We start from the raw sequence: 17,722 nt of genomic DNA, 5'->3' as shown, positions 1-17,722 counted from the left end.
TCTTCCTGGAAATGCAGAAGCTGAGGACATTCCCTGCTGTGTCACAGTCAGCGTTGTTAGGTGTGATCATAGGCTCAGCAGCCTGTCTGCGTCCAAGACCTCAGAGCATCTTGTGAAGGCAATATTGGCATTCAGAAGCAGTTCTTTTCTCTCTCTCTTTCTCTCTCTCTCTTTGGCTGTGCCATGAGAGTTACGGGATCTTAGTTCCCTGAACAGGGATTGAATTCTAGGCCCTGGAAGGGAAAGCACAGAGTCCTAACCACTGGACTGCCAGAGAATTCCCCCAGGAGCTGTTCTGAAAGACAGCAGTTATAAAAAGTAGAAATCATTGATGCCCACCTATCCCTGCATCTCACAGGTGTTGGCGTTTTGTTTTTTTCTGTTATCACTAAATCAGTCTGTCTCATGCAGTAACCTTAACTTTACATTTTTTCCCAATCAGTTTTTCTTGTGGTCTAGACTTTTCAGCAGGAAGGGTCTGGAATAAGGAGAGTGTTGAGAATTTAGCTAAACTACTCCATGCTCTTGTGTCTCAACATCCATTTTGTTTGGCCAACGGGCCAGCAGTGACCTGAAACTGACAGTAGTCCCCTTAGGTAAACCCACGCCCGAGACGGCAGCTCACAGAATCACGAGGAAGTGTAAGTTCCTGATGGGACTTCCTCAAAGGCCCTTGCAGTCGACGGTCTCCCCTGCTTCCCAGTGCCGCCTTACACTCTCTTGCTGCTGCTGCTGCTGCTGCGAAGTCGCTTCAGTCGTGTCCGACTCTGTGCGACCCCGTAGACGGCAGCCCACCAGGCTCCCCCGTCCCTGGGATTCTCCAGGCAAGAACACTGGAGTGGGTTGCCATTTCCTTCTCCAGTGCATGCAAGTGAAAAGTGAAAGTGAAGTCGCTCAGTCGTGCCCGACTCTTAGTGACCCCATAGACCTGCAGCCCACCAGGCTCCTCTGTCCATGGGATTTTCTAGGCAAGAGGACTGGAGTGGGTTGCCATGGCCTTCTCCGTACACTTTCCTAGATAAGACCAATAAGACCTTCATGGGACTTATCAAAACACTGCTCTTTTGGTTTGAACTGACCAATCTGGCCTTAGCCTGGGGACTGCAAAGCGCTGTACCCTATAGACTCATAAAAACATGTTCCGCAGGCCCTGCTTCTCTCCGTCTGCACTCTGCCTTGACCTACCCATGGGACCTCTCAAGGCATGCCAGGTACTTCCTCCAAGACCTGTAAGTATTTAATTTTTTTCTTTTAATTTCTCTTGTGATCTGTTGTTGAAGTGCGGCTCACAACTGATACCCTGCACTCCACCTAAGACGTGTTAATTTAATAAATTCAAACAGAGGAATAGATGAATTTACATAGAAAAACATTTTTAATAAACTTAACCAGAAAGACACATCATGTTCAGGAACTTGCAGGACAAAATCCTGAATTTTCAAGTTTGCAGAATGTGATTTACATAACCCCAATCCCTATCATCCTGATCATTTATTTGGTAAATATCCTGGAGAAGCTCAGTCTCTGTTTGGGGATTTAATACTAAAAATTCCTAACCAAGAAAGAAAGGTGAGTGAATTAGAATCAGGTTACCAGTCCACTGTTATCAATTTCCAGTAATGTTATTAGTAAAACCCAAACACAAGTCAATAACTGTGATATATCCTTGGGAAGGGGGGTGAGAACCCTATCTTTTAGGAGTGGGTGGAGAGTACCACTCCCCGTAATATGCTGTCTCCCAACTTGGAGTTTTGACAGGAATCACATGTTTCTTATGATTAATCATCTCAGATGCAATTAGTCCCTACATTAGAGTTACTAGCATCTTGGTTTCAGATGGTCCCGTCAGAGAACAAACCCTTTCCCATGGGCATCTGCAAGTGACCCATGGGGTTCAGTAAGCATCCATAATGTTTTTATAGTTTATGGCCCCACAAGGTGGAAGGGGAGGATGGCTTACGTCTCCCAGAGCCTGAATTCTATTCATTGAGTCTATGTCTGCTTTCAGAAGCTGGAGCAGTCTGTCGCAGTCATTAGGTGACACTGCATGCATGTTCAGTCACTCAGGTGTGTCCAACACTGCAGCCTCCACGGGGCCGCCAGGCTCCTCTGTCCGTGGGGTTTCCCAGGCAAGAGTATTCAAGTGTGTTGCTGTTTCCTTCTCCAGGGGGTCTCCCTGACCCAGGGACTGAACCCACATCTGTGGCTCCTGCATTGGCAGGCAGGTTCTTTACCACTGAGCCAACTGGAAGCCCCTCAGCCTACCATTGCTGCTGCTGCCGCTAAGTCGCTTCAGTCGTGTCCGACTCTGTGCGACCCCATAGACGGCAGCCCACCAGGCTCCCCCATCCCTGGGATTCTCCAGGCAAGAATACTGGAGTGGGTTGCCATTTCCTTCTCCAGTGCATGAAAGTGAAAAGTGAAAGTGAAGTCGCTCAGTCGTGTCCGACTCTTTGCAACCCCATGGACTGCAGCCTACCAGGCTCCTCTGTCCGTGGGATTTTCCAGGCAAGAGTACTGGAGTGGGTTAGGTTCAGGTAAATAGGATCTCTGAATCCAGGACTCCAAAAAGGACTTTTTTTCTTTAGCAGCAGCAGAGCCAAGAGACTACTGGGCCAGACAGTGAGGTTCCAAGTCCCTTTTATCCTGCCAAACTTAAAGTTCAAATTGACCCATTCAAAAATACCCACATTAGGCTGGAAAATCATCAGCCTCTAAGAATTAGACATCTGATTTTGCAAGAACTTATTAGCAAATTAAAACCTGACTTTTAAAACTCAAAAGTAGATTTTCCTATAGAGATTTTCTCTCCTTTTATGTTGTCTACCTTTCTCATAGGCTCCAACAGGCAAAAATCTTAGCAAAGATAATCAGTTGTGAGATTTTAATAGCCAGCCTTTAAATTTTAACCCATCCACCAGCAGCAAAAAGCAAGGATTTTATGTTCTACCAACACCTTTTATTGGGGAGCTTTCCCTGATTGGGATAATCCCCCTAACATATATGAAACTATAGGCATCTAGTATTTTAATGAGTTTTTGTCATACATTCAAAAGTAGTAGCCACACACACAAGTCATTTTTTAAAAAAGTCTCTCCCATTCTTTCTCTCTCCCTCTTTCTTTTTTTCATTGCAAGTTTGTACAACCCCCTCAACACTTTTCAGGACTGGCATTACAGCTGCTGAGAAACCCCAGCTGGAATGTAAGGGGCTGCTATACAAGAGGACAGAGTATTGCTTTTCACTTCTCCTTTATTTCTGGTTTATTTGAAGCTTGCTTTAGCCTTGGCACTGACAATCTTTTCCCCTCCCACTGGGAGAAAAGAACAAAACCCTAATGCATCATCCAGTTTGCAACTGCAATTTTTAATCTTGTCACTTTAGCTACCATTGCCAAAAGCAATCAAGACATTCAGTGATTCTCCTGGAGTTGCATGTATCATTTTGAAATTCCATAGGTAATGTTTACCTTTCACAACAGACATCATCTCTGCTGATGTTTCATACCATAGATGACTAGGTAGCCAGCTTGCATCAAAAGTTTATCATTATGTCCCCTTCATCCTTTTTCCAGACACTGCTTAGCCCTATTTCAGTGAATGTTCTAGTGAATCCCACTTTTGACACCAGCTGCCACCCCCCAGTTCAGGGATTTGCTGGAATAATCCTCAAGACTCGTCACATTGTTGTACTTAAGGATAAAATTTATTACACTGAGAGGATATAGAATCAGAAAGGGAAAGACATACTGGGTGAAGTCTGAAGGATACCAAGAATAAGCCTCCAAAATTCCCTTTCCATTTCACTCCTGTAAAATGTGCTTAATTTTACCAGCAATAAGTTGTGGTAACATGTGTGAAACATTGTTCAAAGGCTCATTAAAGACTTAATGCCCAGGGTTTTTACTGGGTAATGGTCATGTAGGCAGCTTCCTGTGAACCGAATGTCTGTGGTCCTCGAAAGTTCTTGTGTTAAAGCTTGACCCTCACTGTGTATTTGGAGATGGGGACTTTTGGAAGATAGGTAGATCCTGAGGGTGGAGTCTCGGGAATGGGATTAGTTCCTTTGTGATAATTTTATATGTCAGTTTTACTGGCTATGGGAGTACCTACACTAAACATTATTTGGGGGGATATCTGTGAGGATGTTTCTAGATAAGATTAGCATTTGAATCAGTGGGCTCAGTAAAGTAAATTGGCCACTGTGGGTGGGCATCAATCAGTTGAGGACTGGTATAGAACAGAAGGCAAATGAAGGTGAAATTCACCCTTTTTTCTTTCCTCACTGCTTGAACTGAACTATCTCATCTCATTTTCTCTGTGCTTGGACTGGGACTTATAGCCTTGCTTTCCATGGAGACCCTTGGACTTAGACTGAATTACACCACTTACTTTCTTGGGTCTCCAGCTAGCAGACTGGCAGATTGTGGGGTTTCCCAGTCTATAATTGCATGAACCAATTCCTCATGATACACACACACACACACACACACACACATAAACACATACCTTTTTTCTGCACATTTCCAATATTTGAATTGTTTTTGCCTGTAAGGCATTAAGGGCTTCCCAGGTGGCATTAGTAGTAAAGAAACTGCCTGTCAAGATAGGAGATGCAAGAGACTCAGGTTCAGTTCCTGAGTTGGGAAAATACCCTGGAGTAGGAAATGGCAACCCACTCCAGTATTCTTGCCTGGAAAAATCCCATGGACAGAGGAGCCTGGGGAACTATAGTCCACAGTGTCGCGAATAGTTGGATACGACTGAGTGACTGGGCACATAAGGTGTTAGGGGAGAGCTCCCTGGTGGCTGAGCCTGCAATGCAGGAGACCCTGGGCCAGGAAGCTCCCCTGGAGAAGGGACAGGCTACCCACCCCAGTATTCTGGCCTGGAGAATTCCATGGACTGTATAGTCCATGGGGTCACAAAGAGTCGGACTTGACTGAGTGACTTTCACACTCAGAAGTTGAAGAGACAGATATTATTCAAAGAGATTTTAAGATACAGTCCTATTTCCTTTTCCCTACAATACTTTGAAGTCATTAGATATCTGCTCTGGGTTCTCCACCCCCTGCCCAGATTTTTTTTTTTTCCCAGAAATTGGAAGAAAGCACAGTTTTGTCTTAAGAGAAACAGAAAAAAAGAAGTCCATTCATAGTCATTTTTTGTGGACAGACCTGGTTCTATTTCCCCAAAGAAAATTATCTGATTTCTTTCTTTAATAACAGAGACAACCAACAATGATGACATAGAATTATATATTTTCCTTTCTCATCTGGGTCACTGAGAAGTCAGGCCTCCTCCATTCTTTAATAAAAATATTACAAAGTAACAAGCATGAACCCTATAATTAAAAGCAAAAAATAAAAATATAAGCCATCTTGTGCATTGGTTCCTTTCCCTTAGTAAGGTGAGTTGTGGAATAGTGCTCTAGGAACATTGGTACAGTTAAGTCAATTTTTACAGCTCAAGGAAGAAACTTTATATGGAAAATGTCCAAGAATGCTTCTATTTAAAAATATAAGATTTGTTAAAAATTTCTTGGAATCCTGGCAGAACAGTGGAGAGAACCTGGACTTACTTCTTGCTTCAAACTTGGCTATGCTGCTCAGAAGTAATTTCACTTTGGGAAAGTGATGATCTATGAATTAAATTTCCTCATCTATAAAAATGTGATGAAAATACGCCAAGCACAGCGTTGTTAATAATGAAAATAACATATGTAAGATACTTGACTCCATCCCTGGCACAAAGTAGGGGCTCAATAAATGTAATATTCTTCTTACCTTGGGGAAGAAAAAGCCTACTAAGAGACAGGAACTCTAATGTTCATAGAAGCTCTATAAATAACAGCCCCAAATGGAAACAACCCAAATATGACAGCCCCAAAGACCATTGATAGTAGACTGAATTTTTAAAAAGTTGGATAATCATACTATACAATACTATGTAGCATGAACTACTGTTCATAAACAGTAAACTATAAACATAAACTATAACTATAAACATAAGCTATAGACGCAAGGATAAATCTCACTAACATAATGTTAAGTGACACAGAATAATACATGCTATATAAGTCCATTGAAAGGTCAGAAACAGGCAAATTAATCTACAGTGATAGAGGTCAGAAATCTTAACCTTTTGGAGGGAGATGAGATTAGAATGGGGAAGGAGGGAGACTGCCAGGGTACTGGAAATGTTGCCTTCATCTGCATAGTGGTCATTAGAGGGGTACACGTATGTTCAGATTCATCAGACTGTATACTTAGGATTTGCACATTGCATGTGTATATCCTTTACCTTTGTACATGTATAAATAGCACATCAAAAAAAAAAAAAACTTTTTGTCCCAGGAGCTAGATTTTATATCAGTATCAAATTTATTTATTAGGAGAATCTCTGGCTCTAGATATGACATGCCAATAGCCGGCTATCTTGCAGGCTGCAGTCTGTCCCTTGTAAGCGGCCCCGTTTTAGAAGTGGCCTGGAGCTGACAGGCATATTACGAGGGTCATGCTCTATCACCATTGACAGCTGGAGAGGCCATCACATGCCATCAGCAACAAAGCACAGGGAAAACCAGGCGGCGGACTGTACTTCCCACCCTTCGGCTGCAAGGCACAGCCCCAGCAATGGAAGGATTAAAAAGCCTCTCAATTTAAAAAGACAGGGGGAGGGGAGGGGAATGTGGGCTGCACTATTTATAAATAGACACTACCAGAGGCTGCCTGAGTGTGAAGTGGTTGTTTAGTAAATCTTTCTCCTTTAAGGATTCCATTATCAGAGACCATTTGAAAACATCAGTTTCGTTTTGTCTCTTGGGGAGATCCTGGGTTTCATCAAGTCAGCCCTGTTGGGTGATATTTCTCTCTGCTAGATTTAGGGACAGGCCTTGGATATCCTGAAGCGCCTTTACATGGAGCACAAAGATGATGACGATGATGATGTGTCTTTTGCCAAATGGACGAGCAGCTTCTGGGGTCACAGCTGGATAGAGGAGGATGAGCGAGGACTCCGGGACCGCCGCGGATCGCAAGATGCCAGTTACAGGAAGAGCTGCCTGCCCTGCCCAGTGAGTTGTTACAATGGAGCCAGGGGAGAACCAAACTAGGGGAGGGGGGCTTCTCTTTGGTTTTTTTGAGGGTCCTATGATATGAAGTTTTCTTTGGTGGAAATGAGTACTTCCAAACCTTTTTTTATATTCACAAAAAACCCTTTCATCATTTTATCTTGTCCTCCAAGGGACCTGATTTTCATCTATTAAGTAATGATTCCTTCATTTTTAGCAACCTAAGATATATTTAACTGCTACTCAGAGCTCCTGATAAGCCTGGGATAATCCTATTGAGTGGTAATATAATTCAAGCCAAAGGAAAGAAACCCGATGTTATAGTCTGTGTAGCACTGATGTGGATCACTGTTTGATTTCCAGCACTCTTTTTGAAACACTGAAAATAGCTCGACTGTTTGGTGGCATCGAAGGAATTGGGGATGCTACTTAGTAAATCACTACCCCTGATAAATTTGATGTACTCTTTCTTCTGGTTCTCATCTAGTTTCCTGGTGGGAGAGACGGCCAACATCTAGCACCCTCAGCACTGTTTTTCCATGGCTAGGCAGGGGACAGGAGAGCTCTTGAGAGGGGAAGGGTGGACCTGACCAGGTGTGGACTCGGCAGTGGGTACACGTGCACTTAGAATTCCAGCTACCAGAGAAGATTTCCCCAACCCCCTGCTACGCTAATCCAGAACCAGATAAGTTTTGGGGGTGATGTTATTTTATTTTTAGCTCTATAGTTTCCAGAAGCATAATGGATGTGAAGTATATTAAAGCATGAAAAGCAGTCTTTTACTCCCAATGGTCAGCAAGTTTGAGGAATAAGACCTCTTTGAGACACAGATATTTGAAAATAGTTCTCTTAAAAAGCATAGTCGGGGGCCAAGGGAGCGTTTCAACACTTCATGGAGCTCCAGGTTCTTTAAGTGAAACAGACAGAGGTTGCACTGGACGATCTACAAGAACCCTGCTAGTCTTCCTTTCCATAATTCTGTTATAAAATAAGCCCTTGCTTACTGTGCTCACGTTTTAACCTTTTTATGGCCCACACTGAGGGAGGTGTTAATAATGTGTGAACCAGGGACAGGACTCGTGTTTAGCCAAACAGTGAGAACCAGGGAGAAACAAGGAGAAAAAAGTGCGGTTCACTGTTGATCACAACAGCCCTTTGGAGCCACCAAAATATGAAAACAAATAAACAGGACATAAAATATAGTCTCTTGAATAGATTTTAACATTTATTAGACTTTAAAAACTAGGCTGATCTACCTTATTTAGGGAATCCACTTGTGCGTTGCAATATTGCTTGCCTTAAACTCTTGGAGAATAGCAGAATTTCTTTGTATAACATTTCTAAAGAGGGTCCATATGTCTTTTCCTGCTCATACTGGCTTTGGGCACTTGCCTGACTTAACCTGTTTAGATTCTCTGAGTTGACAGTGAATTCCATAATTAGCAGACTAGCAGGCAGAAAGCACGTGTTTATTTAAGGAAATAAAGTGCAGGTGAAACATGACAACCTAACCGAGTAGAGAAGGCACAGAACACAGATCAGGGGCCCCGGGACAAAGTAGGCAGAGTCCTAGAGAGTGGCGGGCCTGATTCTTCATCCCTTCATCCCTGCTCACGCAATGCCACGGATTTCTGAAGTGACTCTGTAGTCGGATGCGTAACTTTTCCTGACTCTAAAGCGTGCTCAAATTTTTCTTCCTTTAGAGATACGAAAACAATTAGGTTTTCAAGTTTTGTGTTTTGCTTTGAGCTCAGAAAAAATAACTTGAAAAAGCTTACTCTAGCCTTATCTTTTTCTTTCTCTCCCCACCGCTCCACTCAAAGGATCCTCCCTTGCAGCCTGTTAGTAGCCTGCATCCATCAGTTTCATATCCATGCAAAGAATTTTCCCCTTCTTTCCTATCTGCATGTGGTTTCCACTGTGGCTCTTCAGCCTCACGATTCTTGCAGAACCATAGTGATGGAACATCAAATCATTAAACATATTTATTGAACACCTACTGTGTTGGTGTTCAGGGCACAATAGGATTACAGGGGAGAAGACATATACTGTGTCTGTCCTTTGGCATGTCCAAGCTAGTGGAAAATACAAATTTGGCAGAAAGAATGAGGTAGACAAGGCATAAAGCTTGCCCTATCTTAGAGAACACTACTATTTTGGGCATCTACTGATAGTAGAAGAGAGGAAACAAGTCCAGGGAGCATTATGATAAAAGCTCCCCTGTAGAATTGTCACTGACGCCTGAAATCTATTACTAATTTCTTAGATGAGTAGAGAACACACACTACTTTTTGACCAGGCTCATTATAATCTGTGATTGCTGATTTAAATCAAATTAAAAATCTAACTTTACTGTCCTGAGGTACTTGGGTGAAAAAAAAAGACATTTTCGCCTCTCTCATTATTGAACGAATCTTCCTCCCCCTGTTGTCACATGAATACAAACTGGAAGTAGAAAAACCTGCATATCCCTTATTTATTCTACTCACTGAAAGTGAACTTTAAATAGTTGATTTGACTTTCTCATCTTCAGATTGATGTGGTTCTCTTAGCCTTGTTCTGCACAGTTAGGGCCTAGTGGAAGTGAGGATCATGCTGAATGATAGGCCTCTTCAAGGGGGAACTGAGTTCCCAGGCCTTGGGCTTCCCCAGTGCTTCTTCGATGCTCACATAGGCACAACATGTACTGGTCCACATCATATTATTTGAGGGGGTTCAAAATAAACCTCTTACCTATCTGTACCCCATGGTTTTTTTTTTTTCTTTTTAAAAACAATCACCTTTAACCAATTTTATATCCTGTCTTTATAGTCTCAATTTAAAGCTGCAGAAGTGAAGTGAAAGTCGCTTAGTCATGTCCAACTTTTTGTGACCCCATGGACTGTATCCCACCAGGCCCCTCTGTCCATGGAATTCTCCAGGCCAGAATACTGGAGTGGGTAGCCTTTCCCTTCTCCAGGGGCTCTTCCCAACCCAGGGACTGAACCCAGGTCTCCTGCATTGCAGGCAGATTCTTTACCAGCTGAGCCACCAGGGGAGCCCAAGAATACTGGAGTGGGTAGCCTATCCCTTCTCCAGCGGATCTTCCTGCCCCAGGAATCGAACCAGGATCTCCTGCATTCAGGCAGATTCTTTCCCAGCTGAGCTATCAGGGAAGGAAGCTGTAGAAGATGTATCTAACTTTAATTTTTGCCCTGATTGACCTCAGGGTTGTTACACACTCTCGCCATCATAGCATCTCACTACAGCGGTGGTTCTCCACTAGCTGCTCACTGCAGGGGTAGGGTGGGCCTTGGCCCCCTTAGAGGATTTCTCACACCTGAAGAGGGGAATGCCTGAAAGTTTCGTGACTAATGTGGTTTCTTGTTTTTCAGCTTAAATTTGTATTCCATTTAAAGAGGAGGCAAACTTGATCCAAAAAACATTAGTAATAAATTTCAGGCATCAGTGACAATTCTACAGGGGAGCTTTTATCATAATGTTCCCTGGACTGGTTTCCTCTCTTCTGCTATCAATAGAGGCCAAGACGGAGGAGTTTCCGGGAAGGGAGCAGAGTGGAGTAGGTGAGAGAGGGCTCCGAGGTGCCTCCCAGTGTCTACACTGGCAGCATAACCTCTCTCTGTACATGGGATTGATGAAAATAGTACGTACATGATGCAGGTGTTGTCAGGATTCAGTGAGTAGTGTGTGCAGTGCGCTTCGAACAGTGCCTGGGACCTAGTAAGCACTCCCCCTCCTCCCCTTCTCTTTCCCACCCCCTCTCCCTCCCCTTCCTCCTCTTTTTCCTTATGTGTCAGGGTTTAAATTGTCTTTGTTTCCCTAAAGGATGTCCAGTGGATGGTATTGACCTACCATTTTACCGGTTGAACACTTGAATCTTTTTTCCTGACGCTGTTTCCATATAATGCTGGTTGACTAATTTATAAATCTCTTGGCTCTGTTGATAGGCAGTTAGACTACATTATAAAATATTCCTCACATAAAATTCATTTAGACTATTTCCTAAAGACCTACAAATTATTATTACTTTTGTAATAGGATTTTGTTATAACCAGTACATTCTTTAAAGCCGTGTTTCACTTAGAAATAGAATGAATTTGTTGCTGTTGTTGAAGATAAAAGTTTGGGATTATTAATCTGCTGAAGGGGCTTCTCCAGGTGGCTCAGTGGTGAAGAATCAGCCTGAAAAAAAAAAAAAAAAGAATCAGCCTGCCAAGCAGGAGATGCAGGTTCGATCCCTGGGTTGGGAAGATCCCCTGGAGAAGGGAATGGCAACCCACTCCCGTATTCTTGCCTGGAGAATCTTATAGACAGAGAAGCCTGGCAGGTTCCATTCTGTGGGGTCACAGAGTCAGACATGACTTAGTCACTAAACAACAGCAACAGCAATCCAAGGAAGAGACGTCTATGCTGAAGCGTTTACCTCTCCGTAAAGTCACTAGTCATGTAAGTCTTAGGCAAGTCTCTTAGCCAAACCAAGATTCATTTTCCTCATCTGTGAGAAGGAAAGAATGACTCCCTGGTAGGATTCGTTCAGAGACTGGAGATAAGGCCTGGTCCCCAGAGTGCCTGATACATACAGTGCACTAAGATTCAACATGGGTCATAATTATCTCAGCACCTGGATCTTTCCCCACTTATTTCTCATCATGTTCAGGCGCCTGCATTTACTCAGAGGGCAGGGGGGTACAACTAAAGGGTGATTATAATTAAACCCGGAGAAGGCAATGGCACCCACTCCAGTCCTCGTGCCTGGAGAATCCCAGGGACGGAGGAGCCTGGTGGCTGCAGTCCATGGGGTCGCTAAGAGCCAGACACCACTGAGCGACTTCACTTTCACTTTTCACTTTCACACATTGGAGAAGGAAATGGCAACCCACTCCAGTGTTCTTGCCTGGAAAATCCCACGGACAGAGGAGGCTGGTAGACTGCAGTCCATGGGGTCGTGAAGAGTAGGACACGACTGAGCGACTTCACTTTCATTTTTCACTTTCACATATTGGAAAAGGAAATGGCAACCCACTCCAGTATTCTTGCCTGGAGAATCCCAGGGACGGGGGAGCCTGGTGGGCTGCTGTCTGTGGAGTTGCAAAGAATTGGACATGACTGAAGTGACTTAGCAGCAGCAGTAGCAGTATAATTAAACCCAGAATAAAAACCTTCAAGTAGTTCTTGGAGTGAAGGTGTTACATAACTATATTTTCAAAAGCTGAGAACCTGTGGCTTAGAGTCAAGAGTGCATAGGATTTTTTTTTTATTTTTGGACAGAAATGGTTTTCTGGCATCCCTATGGGAAATAGCAAGATTGTCCAGAGCACTATTTTCTAGTGAGAGTCAGCGCTATTAACTCCCGGCTGGTAATTGCTCCACAAGTCCATGCCTGCGGCAGGCTTTGTAGTCTGGGAGCCGGGGAGCCCAGGTCGTGAGCTTGGATTGTGGGGGATCCCATGCCTCACACGAGGACCTGTGTCAGCATGGGAGATAGATGGAGAAGGTTGATCCATGGACATGGAGATGACATTCCACACCTAGAAAAAAAATAAGCAATTTAGGGCATTGATTCAAGTCTTTGGTGGGGCGGGGAATTGCATTAGAAGGGCATATAGAATTCCAAAAGTAGAGCTTGCTTACTAAGAAAACATTTTTAAAAGTGAGAAGTTTTTCCATGTAACTAATTAGAGTGCTTTTTATGTGTGTGTGTTAATTTATTTTTAATCAACGGATAATTGCTTTACAGTATTATGTTGGTTTCTGCATTTGAATCAGCCGTAGGTATACACATACTCCTGTCCCCTCCTTGAAACTCCCTTCTGGGGGCCTCCCCAGCCCACCCCTCAGGTTGTCGCCAAGCCCCAGTTTGAGTTCCCTGAGACGTATACAAATTGCCACTGGCTATCCATTTTACATATGCTAATACATGTTTCCATGTTACCAATTAGAGTGCTTTCAAAGCTTGTTTCTCACAAGCTTCCACACCTAAACAGACTCACTGGAAATTTCATCTGCCATAAGAGATGTTCAGGGAACACTTTATTCACATTGTGATGGAAACCCTCGCCATTTTTTTCATGCCTGTCAATGGAAGAGAACATTTGTACAAACACGTACATTTCACTCCCAGTCTCACATCTTCTAAATTTTATTTTTAAGATTTTTGATGTGGTGAGAACGTGTATCATGAGATTTACCCTCTTTGGCAGATTTTTAAGTGTACAATACAGTATTGTCACCTTTAGGCACAATGTTGTACCGAGGAACTCTAGAGCTGATTATTTATTTGTTTATTTTGGCTGCACCGTGAGGCATGTGGAATCTTAGTCCTCTGACAAAGGGTGGTACCCCGCCCCCTGCAGGGGAAGCGCAGAGTCTTAACCAGTGCACTGAAATGTTATACCTGTTAATAAGCAACTGCCCCAGTATACCCCTCCCCAGCCCTTGGCAAGCACCATTCGATTCCTTGCTTCTAGGAGCTTGACCATTTCTGATACGTTATATAAGTGGAATCGTGACGTGTTTGTCCTTCTGTGTCCCAGTCTCAATTTTTTAGCATATTATTGTTCTTTTTTTTACTGACAATATAGTAAGTGATCAGTATAGAAAACATGTACAATACTAAAAAGGAAAAGCAAGAAAATGACCCCAGATCACAGACAAAGCCTTTTATCACACTTGGGTATGTTTCAGGATTACCCATCTGATGATGTCCCTTGATTTCCAGCCCCTTGCTGCTCACATCCCAGACTCCCCACTCCCTCAGGCGCTCCCCACCAGGCTTCTCTTCCTTCCATGCCAGCAGGCTCTTTCTGCAGCAGGCTTCTGCACACATGGTCTCCTCCTTAAGCATCCTCTGTTCCCTAATGAGCCCTGCTTATCCTTCAGGTTGTTGCTTAATTGTCATGCCTTCCAGAAGTCTCTCCTGATCCAGCTACCCCAACACCCACTGAAATATACGTGGTTTTACCCTACTGTGCCCTCTCATTTCACCCCGAACATCCCCTTTACAGCATTTGACCAAGGATGCAGGCATGTGCCCCATTTATTACTTATCTCCCATGTAGACATATGATCTGAGAGGGGGACCCTGTTTCGCTCCTCAGTTTATCTTCCACCAAGCACCATGTCTGACCTACAGTAAATGGACCAATATGTACAGACTTACCTCATGTATCTTAGCAGTTTTATAAATCTTTAGCCATATTTCTGATTATTGTTTGAGAGTAAGTTTTAGGCATGTATATTAGTTTGCTCAGGCTGCTGTAACAAAATGCCACAGACCAGGTGGCTTGAACAACAGGTGTTCACTTCCTCACCGCTCTGGAGGCTGGAAGTCCAAGACGAAGGCGTCAGCAGGTTTGGCTTCTGCTGAGGCCTCTCTCCTTGACTTGTTGACGGCCGTCTACTCCCTGTGTTTTCACACGGTCTTTCCTCCGTATGAGCATGTCCCTGGTGTGTGTCTCAATTTCTTCCTCTTATAAGAACACTAGTTAGAGTGGATTAGGGCCACCCTGATGGCCTCATTTTAAGTTAATTTTGCAAGGCCCTACCCTCAAATACATGGAGTTTCAATATGTGAATTTGGTGGGGCAGGTTGCGGGGGAGGGATGATACAATTCAGCCCATGTGCAATGAGGACCTTATTTTAAGCCTTTTGATTCATATTGTCAACAGCTTTCCAAGAAAGCTGTATCCATTTATAGTCCTGCTACCAGCAAGGAATGACAGTGCCTATCCCCTTGCACTCTTGCTAGTGTTAGTATTATTTAAAAAAAACAACTTTTTTTTTGCTGACCCAAAAGGCAAAATTATATGTTATTTCATTGTAACACAGTTTTGACTACTAATAAGCCTAAACAGTTTTCACCACTTGGTATTTCCTTTTCTTTCATTCTCTATACGTTTACTCACTGAATGTATATTTAATAAACTCATGCTGTGAAGGCAGCAAAGTGCTGTGTGCTGAGTTTCTAGGAGAGAATGAAACGTGGCCCTTGACGTGGTGGCGCACACAGTCTACTGGAGGAGAGACACGTGTAACAAAATTAACCAAAAGACAGTGGTGAAAAGTGTCACGAGGTATGAGACCTCAGGAAGAGCGTCTAACAGTGCTGCGGGGGCCTGGACCAACCAGGGGGGTAGGCAAGGCTTTCTGCGGGGTGTGGTTTCCCCGGTGAGTGAAGCGCGATTGCCGGGGATGAAGTGAAGGGGTGGGGTCACAGCCAGAGAGGACCTCTTGTGAAAACGCCTGCGCTGGCTCGGAGCAAGTGAGCCGGCGGAAGTGCGCAGTGAGGCTGTGTCCCTGAAGAGGTGAGGGTGGGGCAAGATGAAACGTGATGGGGTATGTTTGCTGCGGTTGTTTTAACTACGCTGGCCGCTGTGGGGAAAAGTGAAATAAAGTGAGGAAGAGTGAACCCAGGATAGCTCCAACCAGGAAGGAGGCTGCTACTGTAATCTGGGTGAAAGGTAATGATGACTTGGATTAGGGTAGTAACAGTGGCACTGGAAAAGAGTGAATGGTTTTCAGAGACACTTGAGAGGTGGATTCTACTGACTTGGCAATTGAATGTGGAAGGTGGCCCTAGTAGCCAGGTGAATGGTAGTGCCTTTTCTAAATTGAGGGGCACTTGAGAAGCAGGAAAAGGAAAAGCAGAAAACGTCAAGGCTGTATATTGTCACCCTGCTTATTTAACTTATATGCAGAGTACATCATGAGAAGTGCTGGGCTGGAAGAAGCACAAGCTGGAATCAAGAATGCCGGGAGAAATATCAATAACCTCAGATATGCAGATGACACCACCCTTACGGCAGAAAGTGAAGAGGAACTAAAAAGCCTCTTGATGAAAGTGAAAGAGGAGAGTGAAAAAGTTTGCTTAAAGCTCAACATTCAGAAAACTAAGATCATGGCATCTGGTCCCATCACTTGGGAAATAGATGGGGAAACAGTGGAAACAGTGTCAGACTTTTATTTTTTTGGGCTCCCAAATCACTGCAGATGGTGATTGCAGCCATGAAATTAAAAGACACTTAACTCCTTGGAAGGAAAGTTATGACTAACCTAGACAGCATATTAGAAAGCAGAGACATTACTTGCCCACAAAGGTCTGTCTGGTCAAGGGTATGGTTTTTCCAGTGGTCATGTATGGATGTGAGAGTTGAACAATAAAGAAAGCTGAGCACTGAAGAACTGATGCTTTTGAAGTGTGGTGTTGGAGAAGACTCTTGAGAGCCCCTTGGACTGCAAGCAGATCCAACCAGTCCATCCTAAAGGAGATCAGTCCTGGGTGTTCACTGGAAGGACTGATGCTGAAGCTGAAACTCTAGTACTTTGGCCACCTCATGCGAAGAGTTGACTCATTGGAAAAGACCCTGATGCTGGAAGGGATTGGGGGCAGGAGAAGGGGATGCCAGAGGATGAGATGGTTGGATGTCATCACTGACTCGATGGGCATGAGTTTGAGTAAACTCTGGGAGTTGGTGATGGACAGGGAGGCCTGGAGTGCTGTGATTCATGGGGTCACAAAGAGTCAGACACGACTGAGCAACTGAACCGAACTGAACTGAACTGAGAAGCAGGTTTGGGGAGGAGAGGCAGTGAGTTTGAATTTGGACAGGTCAGGCTGTGTGCCTATGGGAAACCAAGAGGGGAAGTTTTGAGTGGGCAGAAGCTCAGAGGAGAAGTCAGTATAAATGAGGAAACTAGGTTATAGATAGAAATTGAAGTCTGGGGGTGAGACATTTAGGGAGACAGTGTTAAGTGAGAAAATGAAGGAAGGGGAGGAGGACTCATTTAGAGCGCTGGGGGACTCCGACAGCTGTGAGCAGACAGGAGGGAGAAGTGAGCAGACATCTGAAACACAGTGGAAGAAGGGTGAAGCGGAAACCAAGAAGGTGCCATGGCAGAAGGCAAGAGAAAGACCGTTTCCAGAACGGCTCCCTGGGTACCTGGGTTGAAGGTTACATAAAGGACGAAAGGCTAAAACAATCACAGTATTTGGCAACATGGAGACCAATACCCTAACTAACATGTGGTTGCAAAAGCTGGATTGGAGTGGTTTGGAGAGTAAGAAAAATTGAGAGAGCAAATGTCACAATTCTTTCAAAAGTTTGGCTTCTCTGAACTCTGTCTTTTGATCATTTTCCAATTGTTATTGATCATTTTCTATTGCTGTCATTGTGTTACCTGACCTCTGTGTTTTTATGTATATGTGAATATATGTATTTTCAGAGTATTTATTAAATATTAGTAACTTGCAGTAAATATTTTGTTTTTTTGTCCGCTGCATAATTTTATGTTGTTTTCATGTATATTAGCTTTATTTATGTAATTAATGTTTTTCCTTTTGACTTCTTCTATTGTTCTTTGCTCTTAGAAATTCCTTCTCCATACAGAAATCACACAACTATTCATCTTTGTATTTTTTTTTTAATGTTTATGGCTCCTTTAAAATTTTCATTTGATTATTTTGAAATTTTTTTTTACATGTCAATTTAAGACTTGGGACACTTGATTATGCCACCCTAATAATAGAGAAGCAACAAAGCTAATCTTGGGATGTTTAATGTTTTGACCAATTGATTCCATTGCCTCACTGCTGTAGAAAGAGCCTACTGATCAAGAAGATAAAATTTCAGTTCAACATGAGAGTCGTTTGGT

At 43.5% G+C, this 17,722-nt stretch overlaps 1 protein-coding gene across 5 annotated transcripts in view; it reads left to right on the top strand.

The window, feature by feature from the left end:
- The window catches only part of LNP1 (leukemia NUP98 fusion partner 1), a 37,371-nt gene that overhangs the window by 15,374 nt on the left and 4,275 nt on the right, over positions 1-17,722 (top strand). For all 5 annotated transcript variants that reach the window (XM_020916735.2, XM_020916736.2, XM_020916731.2 and 2 more), the window contains exons 2-3: positions 1,148-1,229; positions 6,880-7,074. In XM_020916735.2, the coding sequence (XP_020772394.2) occupies positions 6,919-7,074 (156 nt within the window). In that variant the 5' untranslated portion in view covers positions 1,148-1,229; positions 6,880-6,918. The remainder of the gene's footprint in view (positions 1-1,147; positions 1,230-6,879; positions 7,075-17,722) is intronic.

Source organism: Odocoileus virginianus, chromosome 25 (genome assembly GCF_023699985.2).
Source record: "Odocoileus virginianus isolate 20LAN1187 ecotype Illinois chromosome 25, Ovbor_1.2, whole genome shotgun sequence".
NCBI classification, from domain to species: Eukaryota; Metazoa; Chordata; class Mammalia; order Artiodactyla; family Cervidae; genus Odocoileus; species Odocoileus virginianus.
The sequence above is the reverse complement of the archived record's forward strand: the minus strand, read 5'-3'. Positions and strand labels throughout refer to the sequence as shown.